The 18,918-nt window shown below is 48.7% G+C and overlaps 1 protein-coding gene across 1 annotated transcript in view; it reads right to left on the bottom strand.

Moving 5' to 3' along the window:
* Nucleotides 1-18,918, bottom strand: part of ABCC1 (ATP binding cassette subfamily C member 1 (ABCC1 blood group)) — a 131,602-nt gene that overhangs the window by 68,921 nt on the left and 43,763 nt on the right. Inside the window, exons 9-12 of the mRNA XM_027771057.1 lie at nucleotides 8,537-8,767; nucleotides 7,748-7,925; nucleotides 6,356-6,517; nucleotides 455-547 (exon numbers count right to left, since the gene is read on the bottom strand). Of these exons, the coding sequence (XP_027626858.1) occupies nucleotides 455-547; nucleotides 6,356-6,517; nucleotides 7,748-7,925; nucleotides 8,537-8,767 (664 nt within the window). The remainder of the gene's footprint in view (nucleotides 1-454; nucleotides 548-6,355; nucleotides 6,518-7,747; nucleotides 7,926-8,536; nucleotides 8,768-18,918) is intronic.

Raw genomic sequence — 18,918 nt, 5'->3', positions numbered from 1 at the left:
GTGATTCTCTTTTTTTTTTTTTTTTTTGAGAGGTTTTTTTTCACTATAGGGTGCGTGCGCTCGCCAGACAGAGAGAGAGACAGTGAGAAATCACCCCCAGGGGGGATGGCCACGCCACAATCCCTTCTCCATTCTCCTCTCGGGATCTTGGGCACACACGTACACGCGCCCAGCGTGGGTTTTAAGCCACTGGGTCCGGGATGTGAACCACAGTCAACTACATGGGAGTCCAGCGACATAGCCATTACGCTAACTGCTGGTTCCCCCCAGTGTGATTCTCAAGTCACCAGGTTGGGGACTTGAATCATGATTGGTCATGTAAGAGTCCAACACCTTAACCACCACACCACCTGCTGGTCCCCCAGGCATCAGTTTATTTTAAACCTCAATAGGCAGGTGAGGCTGAGAGCCCTGGCGATCAAGCAGAAGGAACTAGACAAAGACAGACACCCACCTGGTAGGTCTTGGTCTTCATCGCCATCACTGCATTGACAGGCACCATAAGGATCATCACAGCCACCCCGGCCAGGATGGAAGGACCCAGGTTCTAAGGGCAGAGAGGACACTCTTCGTCACTCACCAGACAGGAGCAAACAGACCTCACAACTTAAAGGGCAGTTCTACTCCTCGCAGGCTGCCGAGCGAGTTTGGGGCCAGTTTTGCCCAATGAGGGGTGTTGCAGATTTATTTCTGGGCATTTTTGGTGTCTGCCCATTCCCTTTAAGAACCTGCAGGTCCATGGGGGCTAGACAGTGGTGCAGCAGTGAGACACGGAGCTCTGTGAGGCTGACCGACATGGGATGGTTCCTGGTTCATGCCCACAGCCCTCTCTGAGTGCATGAGTGCACGGGGCACACCCGTGCACGGGATCCAAGCTGGTGGAGGCTGGGGGTGGAGCATGTCGAGACGTAGTCAGGGCGTTGCTTCTCTTTCTCACTCTCTCACGGAGTTCATAAACTCTTACAAAGCATATGCAAGTCCGCAATCCCTTCATCCAAAGCCCTTGGGACCAGATGAGGTTTGCAAATTAGAACTTTAGAATTTCAGAAAGGTCATAGGCACTAAGCTGGCCTGCCTGCTTATCTTGCCTGAGGTGCTTATGAGTTTGGCCATGGGCTGGCATCCAGGAACCTGGATTTCAGGAGTGGTTCCACCATTAACAGAACCAGTAAGAATGGCTTTCTGTGCCAATATTGTTCATGGGGACACTGCGGTTTCAAAGTTCTTTGCACCAAAATAAACTAATTCCATGTTTTTGTGACCATTTCGAAAACCCCCGTATGTGCTGAGTCCTCTTCCTGGCAAATCACTGAACCTGGCATGGTTTTGAGGATCCTGGCACAGGCTACGTGGCATAAGCCACGGACTTCATGACACTCCAGCATAGCACTCCATGATCAAACGCATAACATTTTTAGCAGCAAAACAGAAATGTTTACGTGGCAAGGGACCATCGAGATCGTAAGTAACTTGTCAGTTCAGTTTCGGTTTTGCCACCAAACTGGATAAGGAAAACTTTTGGTTTTCAGAGCCTTTTGATTTGGAGATGTGTAGATATGAAGTCTCGACTTGCTCTGTTATTCCATTTGCCAACAGGGAAACTGACGTGGAGAGATTACGTGGTCAGTGAGCCAGACAAGATACACATCTACATCTTTCCACTTCCTTCTAAGGTATTTAAGTAAAAAGAGACACTTGGAGAAGCTGACCCAGTCTGAAACATACATACAGAACCCTAAGATTATGTGACTTTCTTCCCTACGTATTCAGAAAAATAACAGTCACTCTCCCGAGCTCCTCTCCTAGTTCCAGAAAAATGCTGCTATTGCTCCAGACGGTTGCGTGGCTTCTACCAACAACCAACACGTTGTGAGGCTAAAATACACTGAGCGCACGCGTACCAGGTACTATCCCATGAACGTCACCGCCACTAATTCATTTAGTCGTCCCAACATCCCTATGTGAGAGGTAGCATTATCAACGATTTACAGATGAGGAAATTGAGGTTTAGAGACATGAAATAACTTGATCAAAGTCACAGAGCTAGAAACAGAAGCGGTGGGATTTGAACCCAGGCAGCCTGATTCCAGAGCCTATACCATCCATCATCCACTCTCCTAAGTGGTAGAATCCAAAGACATGAACATGTCCTTGATGGTTAAATAGAGAAATTCTGCTTTTGATTTCAAGCAGTGATTCCTAATTAAAAATGGATTTGTCCCGCAGGAGAATTTAGCAGTGTCTGGAGACATTTTGGGTTGTGAAAATGGGAAAGAGAAGTGCTCCTGACATCCAGGGGGTGGAGGACAGGGATGCTGTAGACATCCCACAATGCACAGGTAAGCGTCCACCTCAAAGAAGTACCTGGTGCCAAATGTCAACAGCACTGAGGCCGAGCAACCTCCTCCGGGCTGTGAGAGCAGGCAAGTTTCTTAATGGTTCATAAACCAATCCCAAAGGCAATTTGAAAAGTTCCAGGAATTTTTTTTTATCCATAGCAGCATTTTGGGGAAAGTAGACACCCCAAGGTATCTGCCCCAAAAGACACTTCTTTAGGTAGTTCAAGTCTGGTGTGTTTCCTTCTAAGTTTCATTATTAGAAACATTTTTATTCTTTTATTCCATAAATACACACACACAAAAATGCATACTACAGTTGAATGGACACCTAATTTGCTATGTGACTATTACGCACCAGGCCCCATTGAGGTTGCACCCACAGAGGGCACGAGGGTAAGTCGGCTGCTGTATGAAGCTAACACGCCACCAGGTGAGGAGATATGGTACACAGAACATGCAAAAACTATCTTAGAAGGTAAACCAGTGAATTCCTGCACTGACGGTACTAAGATCCTGCCTTTCTGAGACACTCCTCTGTCCCCTCAGGCCCGCTCCTACCTCTCAGAAGTGAACTTTCACTCTTACTTAATAAGCTCCCTTTTCCTTACACTATTGGCGTGTTTCATTCAACTGAAGCCATCCCGCAACATACACTGTGGCGAGCCAGCCAGGAGTCTACCTCTTTGGGTTACTGCAATCCCACAGTGAAGACTCATCTTCCCCTGAAGGAAAACATGAAGACACTGGGTAAACGGCCAGCCAAGGCCCTCACATGCCAAAGAGAAGAAATCGATGACTGAGGAAGCCTAGGGAGCTTCTCTCTGCCCCTGTCTGGAAAAGTCGTCATCACCACTGAGGAACCCCAGGTAACTCTGAACACCGTGAGTAAGCCAATTTTACTTCTTCTGGCTACAAGAGCTGCTTACACTGTTCTCCCTTCTTTTTCAGGAAACCCCTCCATGCAAACCACGACAGTTATGGGAACGGAGGGAAGAAGTATGAGCTATTTCACTCATCTTCTGGTATACCAATTTGAGAACTAAGTATTCTCATAAGAATTTCTAGTAGTTGCCAGTTGCCCAGTCCCCTTATGGGAAGAGATATACTGGCTTAGGTTTAGAACTCTGAGGATCATGATCATTCGAGATCCTCATAGGGTACCGAGCCACACAGATGGCCCAGTGTTCTGGACAACCAGGGAGGGCTAGAACAACATCTCCTATAAAAATACAGCTTAAGGACCCCTCTAAATTCCCTCATTGAAAACAGTATCCTGTAAGTCAAAAAGCTAGAAAAGGACTTGAACCCACTGTAAAAGATTTTTTAAAATCTGGGCTACCAAAGCCTTCTGAGTCCCTGCAATACTCCTAATACTGCCAGTACGTAAGCCAACTGAGGAATACAGGATTGTCCAAGACCTAAGGCCTCCAACCCAAATTTGACTAAGGACTGCTGGCTTTGTTTACACAGCTGTTCCTATTTCTATTTGGCTAGTGTAATGGCTCTTCACTCTAAATATGAAAGGTCCACATTTCCAGGTAATAAGTATTCAGGACTTGCAGGATTTTCAAATAACTGAATGAGCTGAGAAGACACTGGTAGGAAGGGCAGTTAATCTTCTTGGATCCTTCCAATGGAACTCAGAGACTGAGCACCCCAGTTCGGGACCTATAATGGCGATGATTCCCTTACACTTCCAGGCACATATCTGTGTTAAAAGAACTCATCATACAACCCCCAAATCACCACTAGGTGTCTTAGACCATGCTCTCTGTAATCATACTGCTTCACAAATCTGACAGCATTGTCAGATTCATGGGGAATCTGGTTAAAACTCTGAAACTGGTTCCTTTGGCTGTTGCCCTTCTTGGGACACCAGTCAATGCTAATTCTCACCCCTGTTTTGGGGTCCTGTCTTTTACATCTCCTAAGCAGGTTTATCTCTTCTTGCTTAGAAACTATAAATTTACAAATGATCATACAACAGGGATATCAACTCCTTGGGACCTCCACTAAATCCCACTGTAAGTCATCCAGCACCAACCACAGCCCTCGACAGCCCTCCCAAGGATATGTCGGGGTACTAGCTCAATGACCTGCCCCTGTCCCCGCTCTCCCACCTAAATCAGATAGGGTGAGAGGTCTATGATCCCCAATAGGTAGGGTCAACGTCCCTCTCCAGCATGAAGTGGTTACAGAAGACAGACCACCCACCTTCAGCTCCCCAAAAAGATATATGAGGATCATATCTCTCAACGGGAAAATGAGGCAGGAGAAAGCTAGCAAATGGAAGTGGGTCAGGGGGTGGGGTCTTCCCATTGGAGCTAGACAGAAAAACCCAATCAGGGCAGAAAATGTCTGACCAAGGTAATGTAGACAGGAGATGAGTAGGGGATGTCTAACTGATGAAGCCACACCTAATATAGACAATGAGATAAATCAGTGGGCCCAGCTATCTTTGATATAGACAATGAGATGGATCAGTGGCCCCAGCTACATTTGATAGAGTCAATAAGATGACCCAGCCAATGATCAACCCACACGACCTAGGTTAAAAATTATAAATTCAGCAGAATGCAACTGCCAGGGCCTTTTTGAATCCCTCCTTCTCTGTCCACTCAGGTCTGCTCCTATTTCTCAGAAGTATACTTTTACTTTTACTTAATAAACTACCTTTTCCTTACACTAAAAAAAAAAAAAAAAAAAAAAAAAAAGATAAGAAAGTTACTGGGACCAGCTGTTAGCGTAATGGCTATGTTGCTAGACTCCTATGTAGTCAACTGTGGTTCGAATCCTGGACCCGGTGGCTTAAACTCATGCTGGGCACGTGTGTGTGCATGCCCAAGATCCCAAGAGAGGAATGGAGGAGAAGGGATTATGATGTGGCCATTCCCCCTGGGAGGTGATTTCTCGCTTTCTATCTCTCTGTCTTTGTCTTTCTGGCAAACACACATGCCCTATGGCAAAAACTTCTCCAGGAAAAAAAAAAAAAGAAAGAATGAAAAAGTTATTAAGTTTCCTAAAGGAAGACAATCCAATTGGGAGAGGGAAAAATCCTGGTGGGAGCAGCATCTGTGGTAGCCTTGAAGGACAGTGGTACTCTGTCTGCTGGGAGGAAAGAGGGAAAGGAATTTCCGGTGGAAAGGTATAGGCAAAGGCTCTGAGGCAGGAAAACACTGGTATGTCATATCATGAGCCTCTTTAAAAGGCTCATCATCTTTTCATTTGAGAACTGTCCCTTTGCATATGGAAGAGATGCCAATCACCCTTCTTTTGCAATGGGAGAGAGCATGTGGCCCAGGCTGGCCAATCAGAGACTTCTTCCTGGGCTACTGCAATTGGTTCAGGGATGTCAGTAAGACTGAGCTAGGCCAATTGGAATGTTCTCTGGAGCTCTCGCTGAGGCCAAAAAAAGAATGTGGTCTTTTTCTCACCACCATCTCTAATCATGATATAAGAAAGCTCTGGAAGCCACTGGGAAAACTCCACTGAGAGTGAGGCCAACTCAGAGGAAAACAGGCCATGAAATGGCCAAAGAGAGAAAGACTGAGTCCTTAAAGCATTGTGCAATCTCCTGGATCCACCCATGCTTGAAACTAGACCCTTGAATTTTTCAGTTGCTCCTACTGAATTCCCTCTACTGCTTAGGCTAAGATGGTTTTCTATTCCTTGAAACAGAGAGAATCTTGGCCAACATAATTAGAGAACAGTAAAATAAAGTTTGCTTAGCATTTGAGAGGATACAGTGGGAGAAATAACAACTGTACACTGTAGACTATGATTTGTCAAGAAACAAATGCAAACACCAGGACATGGAAGAGTACACAAACCTAGCAACTCAGGGAAGGAACAGACTATCCAGGGAATGGTTAATGGACCAGAAAACAAACTGGGAGTGGCAGTGAGAAATGCCAGTGAGCAGCAGATGTTGTTTTCATGGATCCCACTCCCGGACCCCATCACCCTCACCCGGAAGTCCCTCCCTACATGTGAAGGGAACAATGTCAAACACACACCAGCCACAGGAGGTAGAGGGCAAGCATGACTTGCAGAGGGGCTGACCAGATCATGTTAATGTACGTGGCCAAGTCCATGAACCTCTGGGCGTCCACAGACATGAGGTTGACGATCTCCCCGACCGTGGAGGACTTTCTGGCTGAATTGGTGATCACCAGGGCCTGCGAGGCAAAGAAGAGGGGAAGGAACGGGTGAGTGTGGCAGGCGAGGAGCCCTGCACTGTTTCTTTAGGTTCAGGGAGAGGACGATGACCGTCCACAGTGGAAACGTCACGGGGCATCCTCCCCGCTGCAGGCTCACTATCGTGTCATTACTAAGCCCACACTTATCACACACTCACTGCCTCTGTCTTGAGCTCTATCGATTTGGAAGGGACTTTAAACTTCCTCTAAACCAGGCTTCGCTCACTGGCATGTGCACACGCGTCACCTGGGGCCTGTGTTCCAATGCAGATTCTGACTCAGCCTGTCTGGGGTGGGGCCTGGAGTCTGCATTTTTAACAAGCTCCCAGGGCGGGCTGATGCTGCTAGTCCTAGACCCCATAGAAGGACTGAAGGTCCTTCTCGGCCACAGCTTTCCTGATGTTTGGGGTGGGTAATTCCTTGTGAGGCTGTTCTGTACATTCTAGGATGTTTAGCAGCACCCCTGGCCTCTAACCACTAGAGGCTCCACCTCCAGCTGTGCCAACCACAAATGATTCCAGACATTGCCAAACATCCCCTGCAGAGGTGGGCTGCCCTGGCTGAGAACCACCAGTTCAGGCCACAGGTTCTTGCATGTGGGTGCATGCTGTTGTCTGGCTGTTTTAAAAACTCTGGCTGCTGGGCCTCATCTCAATAGTCTCGCCTGAGGCATGAGCTCCTCAGGACAGTCTCACTCAGACAGGGCTGCGAATGACCAGTCCAGTCCACTCTTCCACCAGACTGTCTCTTCCCAAGCATGGGCCAGGCAGCGCCTTTGCTACGAAAGGAGGGGGTCGAGAAGGGAATGTGGTTGCTTGGAACCTGGACATGCACAGATGCCTGCTATGCACTCTATCACATGGGCTGCACCTGCTCAGTTTAAATCCAGAGTGAGAACGCGCTCCACGTCAACGGGAGAACGCGCTCCACGTCAACGGGAGAACGCGCTCCACGTCAACGGGAGAATGCGCTCCACGTCAACGGGAGAACGTGCTCCTCGTCAACGGGAGAACGCGCTCCTCGTGAACGGTAAAACAAGGATCTGAACTTAGCTCTGTCTGTTGCCACGTCAATTACCCCACAACTGTGGTCACTCAGATCATGCTCACGCTATAGCTCCAGAAGTTGAGCTGGAAATCCCTCACTGGCCCTGGGCTGACCCAGCCAAGTCCCCACCAGTCCTGAGGCTGCGAGAAGAGATGCCCCTACCTTCCTATAGACGGCCCCGATGACGGCGGTCTTGATCCGCATGCCGCTGACGAAGCAGATGTGGAAGTACTGGTGCAACACCAGCGTCTGCAGGCAGGAGCACACGAACAGGAGCGCCGTGTAGAGGTAGCCCTGCCAGTCTGGGGCCTGCGCGTCGTTCACGAAGTTGATGAGCAACCTGTGAAGACACAGGGAGAGGCAGGACTTGAGTGTCACGTGTATCCATACACACGTGCAAGGAAAGCACTGCAGTGTCAGGACTCTCTCCCGAGCTGGATGAGGCTGCACTAGTGCTGCAAGACCACGGACGGAGGAAACGGGCCCACCTGGTGATCTGACTACAGGCGGCCCACGCCACTCACAGTGAACCCCTGCCCCTCGAGATGCCACATTGTTCTGACTTACTGCCAGTGAGTCGCCCAAAGGTGACCACATGGAGAGCGTAAGGGACAGAGATAAGGAGGTTTGTGTGGCCCCAGAGACAAGGAGGAGGTGGAAGGCAACCTTCACAGGTGTCCATGAGCTCCGCCTGCGTTCCCTGGCACTTAGTTCCTGAGCCAACCCCACATCCTCTCTGCTTTGGTGTAGAAAGAGCCTAGTGGGTTTCTGCTACTTGCGACCGAAGTGGCCTTACCTGAGGTAATACCTAAGCAGGCTAAAGCACAGGGTGTGGAGACAGAGCTGGGCTCTAAGTCCACCTCGGCGGGCCCCTCAGGTTCTGTGTAACTCAGGGGAAAGGTCACACCAAGGAGACAAAGGGGAGCCCCGCTGGGAGGGGAAGGGTCTTACTTTAAGAGCTCTGGGCCGGCAAACATCATCAGGTCGTGCAGGGCCTTAAACAAGAAGCTCATGAGGAAGTAGGGCCCGAAGGTCTTGTATAACACCTTAAACAGGGAGGGGTCCCGCTCCTTCTGGGGGGCCTTGAGAATCAGAGCCTCGGCCTCCTCGTTCACATCCAATTTGGAGCTCCCTTTCGGCTTCGCTGGGTCCTTGGAGGAGTACACGATCTTTACCGCCTGCCTGGAACACAAGGTGAAACAGTGGTGGGGTCCGGGAGAGACACAGCCCCTGCCCCAAGGAAGAAGGCCTGAGAATACCAAAGACAAGTCACCACAGAAGGGCAGCTTAGCACAGTGGTGATGAAAACAGACTCAGGAGGGGCAGGTTCAAATCCTGGCTTGGCCATTTGCCAGCTGTGGGACTCTAGGTACATTCCTTATATTCTCTAGACCTCAGTTCACTCACCTGTAAAATGCAGATAAAAATAGGTCCTACCTCGTGGGGCTTTCGCAAAATTAAATGAGTTAATACACATGATGGACTTAGAAAAAGTCCAACCCCAAACTTATTTATAGATTGAACACAATCCCCATCAGAATGTCAGCTGGCTTCTGATTTTGTAGAAATTGATGAATTATTAATAACTCTAAGTTTCATGTGGAAACCTAATAGATCCAGAGTAATAAAAATAATCTTGAGGAAGAACAAAGTTGGAGGACTCACACTTCCTGATTTAAAAACGTATTACAAAATAACAGCAATCCAGATAGACAGAACTCTTAACTCAGAAAGGGGAGCCGGATGGTGGTGCAGAGGTAAAACACGCCCTTCAGTGAGGCGAGCCCACACGGACAGGTTGCAGTTCAAGTGCAGAGACCTCCCTGCGTATGCTCAGGGACAGAAATTTATAAACCAGTGCAAAAGAATTACGAATCTAGAGACGAGTCTGAACGATTTACAAGGGAGCCAAGACCATTCAGTGGGGAAAGGTCAGGTTTTTCGAGTGGGACAGGAAGCTGGACAGCTACCTGCAAAAGGATGAAGTTGGACTTACATCATAAACAAAATTGACCTCAGGATGATCCAACCTAAGCACAGAGCTAAAACTATAAAATTCTTACACAAAACATAGGAGTGCATCTTATCTTCATGGTCTCAAATTGGCAATATAATCTTAGATATGATACCAAAAGCATATGCAACAAAAACAACGGATTATTTAGAGTTCATCAAAACAAACTTTTGTGCTTCGAAGGACACTACTAAAAAAGTGAAAAGACAACTTTTAGAATGGAAGATGGGGGACTAGCAGTTAGTGTAATGGCTATGTCACTGGACTCCCACGTAGTCGACCGTGGTTCGCGTCCTGGACCCAGTGACTTAAAACTCACGCCGGGCGCGTGTGCGTGTGTGCCCAAGATCCCGAGAGGAGAATGGAGGAGAAGGGACTGCGGTGTGGCCATCCCCCCTGGGGGGTGATTTCTCGCTTTCTGTCTCTATGTCTCTCTCTGTCTGTCTGGCGAGCGCACGCGCCCTACAGTGAAAATCTCTCCAAAAAAAAAGAATGTAAGATCTACAAATAAAAAATCTGATAAGGGACTTAATCTAAAACACATAAAGAATTCTTAAAACTCATAACAGGGGGCGGGGGGGCAGATGATTAAGTCGCTGGACTCCCACATGGCCGACAGCAGTTTGAGTCCTGGAACTGGAGGCTTGCTTTCTCATTTTCCTTCTCTCTCTCCCTACCCCTCTCTCTGTCTCTCTCTGGTGAGTGCACATGCCCAATAGCAAATTTTTAAATAAAATAATAAAAGAAACCAGCAGATGGCATAATGGTTACATCATTGGGCTCCCAGGTAGTCAACTGCGGTTCGAGGCCTGAACCTTAAAACTTGTACCGGGCGAGTGTGTGTGCATGCCTTAAATCCCAAGAGGAGACAAGGAGAAGGGACTGTGGTGTGGCTGTCCTCTCTGGGGAGTGATTCTTGTTTCTGTCTCTGTCTCTGGGGCAAGCACATGTGCTCCACAGCAAAAATCTCTCTTGAAAAAAAGAAAAAATAAATAATAATAAATAGAATTTAATTTAAAAAAAAAAACCTCATAATGGGGGGTTAGATGGTGGTACAGTGGTAAAACGCAAGCTCAGTGAGGCAATTCCACGTGGGAAAGTTGCCAGTTCGAGTGCAGACACCTCCCTGAGTACACTGGGTACACATGTGCCTGTGAGCCGCTGCTGGCTGGAGGATGGCGGTGGATCACAGCATCGAGGACTGGTGAGGGGTGCTGTCTCTCACACTCACTCTCACTCATGGGTAGGAGAAGTAAATTAAAAGACAAGACAAAACACAAAAGCCCTCAGAGTAAGGAGACAACTCAATTCAAAAAGGAGTAAGAGAGCTGAAGAGTGTTCTCTAAAGAGACGTGCACGAGGGCAGTAAGCACAGGAACGCTGCTCGGCACCCCTGGTCACCAGGGAAATGCAGACCCGAGCCACAGTGAGATACTATGTGGTATCTACTGTAGTCAGGAAGCCAGGAAATAAAAAGTCTCTGCAGGAATATGGAGAACACCAAGACACTGCGGGGAGTGTAAAATGAGGTAGCTCCTTTGAAAAACAGACAGGCAGTTCCTTAAAAAGTTAAACAGAGAATCACCAAACAACCTAGCCATTCTACTCCTAGGTATATACCCAAGAGAAATGAAAGCATACGGCCACATACGCTCTGTCAACAGATGTCCGTGGCAGCAATATTCATAATGGCCAAAAGGATGGAGACAACCCAAGTGTCTATCAACTGATGAATGCATAAAAAAATGGGGCATATCCACAACGGAGTATTACGTGGCCATAAGGAGCGAACGCTACACCATGCATGAATGAACCTCTAGGACATGCTGAGCCAAACAAGTCAGACACTAAAGGTCATCTTCTGTATGATCCCATATCCATGCAATGTCCAGAAGAGGCAAATCGATAAAGATAAAAAGTAGATTAAGGTTTGCTTAGGCCTGGGGTTAAAGGTCTAGTGGCACACGCTAAAAGACATGAGGTTTCTTTGTTGAGTGATGAGTTGTTCTAAAATTGACTACGGTGATGAACGCATGACTCTGTGAATAAAAACCAGTGAACTGCACATTTTAACCAGGTGAATTAGGCGGTGTATAAATTATTGGGTTGCCAGAAAAGTCATGATGTAGTTTTCTCTGCAAAAATGCATCATGAGTTTTCCAACAACTCAATGTATCTCAATAAAGCTGTTATTACAAAAATAGCAATCTTTATCTTATACAGAGTTTTTTAAGTGCCAGTGAAGTGATGAGCACTATACAATATTAATTGGTATTAGTTTTATGTCACAGCTAGAAGGAAATATAAAACATTGCGTGATTGAACCTGTTTGCTTTTCAGGTAGAATTCGAGGTTGAGCAGTTACATGGCTTGTCCAAAAGTCACGGAGATTTGACAGAACTGAATATTGGGTGCAACTTTGTTGCCATCCCCATGAAGCTCATGGTAGCCAGCCACAGAGATAGTCTCCAGCAAATCTCACCATGCCCCCTTGCAGTCCCTTCCCATTCAGAATATGATATTGCAGGAGTCAGACTATGGCACAGAAGTAACTAGGTCCAGATAGGAAAGGTCTTGGGTTCATGCCCCAGGGGCTCCACATACATAGTGTGTGTGTGTGTGTGTGTGTGTGTGCGCGTGCACGCGTGTGAGTGAGTGTACGCATGCACACACGCCTGTGATCTGAGCTGGCTGAGATGGGTTGGGGAAGATAGGAAGGTCCTGCTGGGGCTACCTCTCTTTCTCTGTCACTCACAAAAAATAAATAAATAAACTTTTAAAAATAAGATACTGGAGATGGGAACCAGCAGTTAGCGTAATGGCTATGTCGCTGGACTCCCACGTAGTCGACCGCGGTTCACGTCCCGGACCCAGTGGTTTAGAACTCACGCCGGGCACATGTGCGTGCGTACCCAAGATCCCGAGAGGAGAATGGAGGAGAAGGGATTGCGGCGTGGCCATCCCCCCCAGGGGGTGATTTCTCACTTTCTGTCTCTATGTCTCTCTCTGTCTGTCTGGCGAGCGCAAGCGCCCTATAGTGAAAACCTCTCAAAAAAAAAGATATGTATATATACATACACACATACATACATATATATACTGGGGATTAGTAGGTAGCATAATGGACTCCCACGCAGTCAACTGAGGTTCAAGTCCTGGACCTAGCAGCTTAAAACTCATACAGGGCACATGTACATGCATGTGTGTGTGCCCAAAATCCCAAGAGGAGAATGGAGGAGAAGGGACTGCAGCGTGCCCATTGCCCCTAGGTGAGTGAATTCTTCCTTTCTGTCTCTCTCTAGCAAACACACAAGCCCTATAGCAAAAATCTCTCTCTCAAAAATATATGTGTGTGTGTGTGTGTGTGTGTGTGTAAGAGTGTTGCTTTCGTGACCAGGTGTTCATCTTGCCCTCTCTTGGGATGTTCATACTCAACAAAACCAAATGCCATTATCATGCTGACACTCAATCTGTCCTATGGAGAAGCACCCATGGTGAGATCTCCCCAAAAGCCAGAGCTAATGTGCCAGTCATACGCTAACGTGCCAATCAGGAGCAGATCCGGTAGCCCCAGTCGAGCCGTCAGATGGTGCAGCCCCAGACTACACCATGACCTCAGCGTCACACAAGACCCTGAACCAGAACTGCCCAGAGAAACCATCTGAGATGGTAAGTGTTCATTCTAATTTTTGGTTGGTAAGTTTTGGGGTAACGTGTTAAGCTATGATAGATACCGAAAGGCCACTCTCCAGCTTTCCTCTACCTAGTCCAGTCAGAATAGTAACCTCATAGGGCTAAATGACCTCCTAGCTCTAGAGGTCAGAAATCAGAAGTGGACCCACAGGACTGGGGCCTTCTGAAGGCTCTAGGGGAAATCTGGTCTCTGCCTCCATCCCTGGCTCCTGGCCCTTTCTCCACCTTCAAAGCCAGCAGCGTGGATCCCTCTGATCTCCGTCTCCCTGTGATGACTACAGCCTCTGCCCCCAGATAAGTCAGAATACCCTCATCTCGAAATTCTTTAATTGCCAGAGGCCACGTACACTCATCAGAGATAAAGGATAGAGGACAGCACGACTGCATTCGTGCAGGGGAGAAAGCGCCCCCCAGTGGGGCATGGTGACATGACAATCTTTTTTCCTCTCCTCCGCCCCATGAGGATTCTGAGCACAAATGTGCACACATCCTGTGTGTTTCCCAACAGAGCCAGGATTCGAACCACAGTTAACCACAGGATCTACTCCCTACGCACAATACTTAGGCACTGTGCTATGGGACTGGCCCTCAACATTCCTGGCCTGATCCTATTCACAACCTTTACCATGGAAAGAAACATCATTATAGGATCTAGGGGTTGGGACACATAGGGGTGGTTATAATTCCACCAAGCACAGAGGATCTCTGTTTTCCTGTTGTCCTTGTCACCACGTAAGGTCGTCTCCTGCTCACTTCACTTGTTTCCCCTGAAGCTAGGTTTCTGGCTGCGATTTTCAGGGTGACCCTTTGAACCTACACAGGCCTTTTTGGCAAGAGGGAAGGGGGCAAGTGTCTCGGCTCCCCCTGTTCTTTGCACCACTTCCTGAGTGGGGCTCTGGCCTTGTGTCACGTGGGCTGTCCCGACCCTGGGCTGTTCTCAGTGGCCAGGACACAGGCCACCAAAGAGCTAGGGAGAAGGCCTCAGGCGGGCAGGAGGTAGGCCCAGGTCTGGGCATTGAAGGTCAAGGGTAGAAAGGCCAGCTGAGGCTGAGCCAGGAAAGGGACACGCCCAGTAAACGAGAAGCCTCCAGAGTAGAAGGAGCTCCCGGGGGGAGAAGCAGCAAGCAGAGCAGGGAGAGGGAAGGAACTGTGGTCAGGAGGGAAGATCTGAGTCAAGAGAACCCAGGGACACAGAGGGCGGGAGGCTGAGGACTTGGAGGAAGAAGGGACCGGCCGGTGTGTTCCCGTTTCACAGAGGGCAGGTGAAGTCGGCCAGTATCCACCTACACAGGCTGAGCACCCCGAGGGAGGAGGCAGGCGCCAAGGCCAACATTGAAGGCAGAGGAAGTGGAGGAGGTAATATTTTGGCCAAGACCTAAAGGAAGAAGAAGCAGGTCAAGTTGGGGAGGGACAAGGTATTCTGAGAAGAGGGAAAAGAATCAGCAAGGCCTGGAGCCAAAGGATTTTATAAAACATGAGGAGGGCCTTGAAGGGCCACAGGAATGTCAGGGAAGCCAGAGCAGGGCTGGGAGCACAGACAGAATAGGGGTCATGGGTCGGAAGGCTAAAGGGGCTTGCACCAAAGGGCCAGAGGAGTGACTGATGGCCTTGTGTGACACTGTGAAATAAGATTTTAATGTTTTTGCAAAGGCAAAATCTCAATTTAAAAAGATCTTCACTTCACACAATTTTAAAATTCCTGACAGCACCCAGAGCTTGGTCTGTGACCTCTAACTCCTGATGCACTGAGGAGGGCAGATTTTCATCTGCGATGGCAGAGAAGGGCGTCCGCAAACGAAGCGCCCGTGTTCACACTGCCTGGCCCGGAAGATACATGGGGTAACACATGGACCCCAGGGTGAGGGTGGGCACCTCCCTCCTCAATATTTTGGGGAATGCAAGTGCTGTGCAAATCAAGGGGGATGACATTTTGTCCAGGACTTTGAAGAGCCTCATCTCCGAGGGCGATGCTGCTGTTGGTGCTCGGTCTCCAGAACCACGCAGATGGTCAGTGGGAACGCGTAGCTGCTGTAGCCACAGGAGGTCTCTAAGAACAGGCAGCAACTCTGCGTCCTACCTTACAGGGCACACCTGAGAGCTGACGTGTGGCTGCAGTGCACAGTTCTTGCTTGCTCTCTTTTTAATTTTTGTTTTTAATTTCCTATAGGGTACATGACCTCCCTCGAGAGAAAGAGAAAGTACATGTACATGCACGAGAGAGAAAGCACGCAACCCCCGGGCCGCACTGCAGGCCACACTGCAATCCCTTCTTCTCCATTTTCCCTTCAGGATTTTGGGCACACATGCACATACAGCCAGCGTGTTTTTCCCACTGCTGGATCCGTACTTCAGCTGTGCAGTCAGCCACCTGGGATCCAGCCGCTATGACTACCATGCCACCAGCTGGCCCAATTCCTCACCTTTTAGTTTTCCTTTCAAGTCTAGGAAGAGCATCATATTGACTTTCAAGTTTGATGTCATCTGCTTTTTAAATTAATTAATTAATTTATTTTAATTTGATCAGAGAAGGAGGGAGGGAGAGAGAGAGAGAAAGCAAGCCATCAAGTCCAGGACTCAAACCGTGGTCGGCCATATGGGAGTCCAGTGCCCTTAACCGCCACAGCACCTACTAGCCCCTATTTTTTTTTTCTTGAGAGATTTTATTCCCCTACAGGGCACGTGCGCTCACCAGAGAGACAGAAAGTGAGAAATCATCCCCCAGGGGGGATGGCCACACTGCAGTCCCTTCTCCTCCATTCTCCTCTTGAGATTTTGAGCATGCATGTACACAAGCCCAGTGTGAGTTTAAAGCCACCAGGTCTGGGACTTGAACCGCAGTTGACTATGTAGGAGTCTAGCACCATAACCATTACGCCATCTCCTGGTCCCTGATATTATCTATTCTTATTTACAAATTCCCTGTAAGTACGTAAAGGAGGTGGGACAAAAACTGTATTCAAGGCGATGACTGGTCTGGAAAGTTGAGAAGCACTCCTCCACATGTGGGTTTTGGCAAGTGTTGTCTGTTTTGTTTCTTGTTCGTTTTTTGCCTACTGCAATACTTCATGACATAGAGACTAATTAATAAAGCGACCACCTTCCTTCCAACGTGACCGCTTTTACACACACAGCGTGAGTGAGGAATGGCCGGCACACAACACCCTGCCCATGTGTGAAGTGCACAGTCAGGTGTGTATCCAGGAAACCATCAGCACAACTCAGATAATGAACTCGGCGATCACCCCAGAGGCTTCCTTGCTGATTCCTCCCTGCCGCCTCTCAGTCTCACCTCTGTCCTCGCTCCAGGAAGCCACTGACCGCATTCCTGTCACTATACATCATAGTTTTCATTTTTATCAGTGTGTTCCCTTCCGGTCTGATTTTTTCCACTCGGTATAATTACTGTGAGCTTCAGGAGCTCAGTGCCGTGTACTGCTTGCATGGGCTCCACTGTGTGGACGCACCTGTTGGCAAATCTACTCCCTTTTCTCTTTTTATAAAGTTTTTTTTTTTCTTTAGGAATTAATCTTTTAGGCCATCGGGAAAGTCATGACATGTTATTCTATGCTTTTCTTTTTTCTTTTAAAGAATTATTTTAACTTTATTTATTTGTTTGTTTAATTTGCCCAGTAGGGGTGGTGAGAGTGAGAAAGTAAGTCACCAGGTCTGGGACTCAAACCATGGTCAGTCCTGTGGGAGTCCAGCACCTTAACCATCATGCCACCTGCCAGCCCCATTTGCTTTTCTATGCAAAAATGTGTCATGATTTCCTGACAATCCAATGTTATCGTTATTATCTTTTAACTTGCTCACCAGAGAGACAGACAGAAAAAGAGGGAAAGTGAGCAAACAAGCCACCAGGTCCAGGATTCGAACTTTGGTCAGCCAGGTGGGAGTCTAGCACCTCAACCACCATGTGCCCATTCACATCTCTACGGACACTTGGGTGCTTCAGCTTGGTTTTCACAAACAGCAAACAAAGCAGCTGGGAGTGTTTCTGTACAAGTGCTCCATGAACACGTTTTCGGCTCTGAGTATGTGCCTAGGGGTGGTTTTCACTTTTTTGAAAAACTGCCAAACTCTTTCCAGAGTGGCTGAAGCATCTTATCCTCACGTCTGTAGGAACCACAGTTCAAAATGGCTTTAGAGTGCGGTGGTCATAGGTTAGAGAGCATAAGACCCTTTAACACAAACCAAGGAGGCGCAGGACGTCCAAACCCATGGGTAGGACTAGGGAGGAAGTGCAGACCTGACTTTTGAGGGGAGTCACCCAGGCGTGAGGAAGGGAGCTAAAGGGACCAAGAGAGATCCCTAGAGCTCTTCTCCCTGAGTGCAGCAGTTGTATTCCATGCCTTAGCCGAAGGGACTTGGCGTGAGGGCCCACACCAAGAAATTCTGGCCTAGAACAGGACTCTCCTAGCACCTTCTGTCCACAGCGGCGTGGGTGCCAGATCTGGCCTATGCCCCTGGGAATAAAGCGAGTGACCATCTGTCAGTGTCCCAAGGTGGTAACCGCCTTTCCCCTCCAGGCTGAGCATCCCTAAAGGCCAGAGCAGGGACAGAGCCAGAGCAGGGACAGAGCCACACCCCTCGAGGTGCTGCGTCCAGCCTGGGGCCACGCCTGGACAAACGACACAACTCCCACAACTCGAATCCGCCTGGGGCTTACCCAGGACCAGGGCTCAGCTTATCTGATGACATTTATCTCAATGACTTCTCAGAAAACCATTTCTGCATAGAAACAGAAGTTGCCAGTGGGGCATGAAGGAAGCTTACAAGCAGCCCGGAGGCCCAACCCTGGTTTCTGGGACTGCATTCTCATTCCCACGATCCACCATCTCCAGGGCAGTGGATGTTGTTGTGAAACATCTCAGGTCACGTCATGCCACCGCCGCCTGTGAAACCTGCCTGTCTTCTAATGGCACCAGAACCCACCCCTGCTCTCCTGCACAGCCTGTGAGCCCCTGTAGACACCACCTGCTCGTGTCCTCCCATTCTCCCCCCACCCACTGCACAAGCCCCACGGGCCCTCTGCCACTCCCTGCACACCTCAGGACCTCTGCACTGCTGCTGCTCCCCCAGACACGCAAGCTGCTCACTCCTTTGATGCTGTCCCCGCTCAGACGTCACCTTCTCAGAAAGCCTCCCTGACCACTGCTTCTCAAACAGCTCTCCCACCCCTCCTAATCTCGCCCTAACACTATCAGTCTTCAAACTTTCTCATCAATGTCTGTCAGCCTCCCACGCCCTCTCTGAGTGTAAAAGCCACCAAATAAGGACCCTATCTGTTTTGTTACAGTCTCTGAAGCCCCAGGGTCCAAACAGCCCTGGCATAAAAGCACCTGTCAATTTTATCTGCTGAATGGATCGGTTAAGAGCTAGGTTCAAACTCTGTCCCCTTCCCAAGGAGCCATGTTGCAAGCAACCACAATTCCCAAGATGTCTCCAGCAACTAGTTGGTCTGGTAAGGTCTGGGAACACCAAGGTGGGCACCACTTGCCAACCACTGCAGGAAAAAGGCCAGCCATGTAGTCGGCCAGGTGTGAGCCATGAGGAGCATGAAGCCCATACCAACAAAGAGGCCCCATTGGGGAGGATGCTGCAGGAGAGGCTGAAACCAAGGGAC

This window comes from Tupaia chinensis, unplaced genomic scaffold (genome assembly GCF_000334495.1).
Source record: "Tupaia chinensis unplaced genomic scaffold, TupChi_1.0 Scaffold000182_1, whole genome shotgun sequence".
Classification (NCBI taxonomy): Eukaryota; Metazoa; Chordata; class Mammalia; order Scandentia; family Tupaiidae; genus Tupaia; species Tupaia belangeri.
Note: the sequence above shows the minus strand (reverse complement) of the source record. Positions and strands in the feature narration are given on the sequence as shown.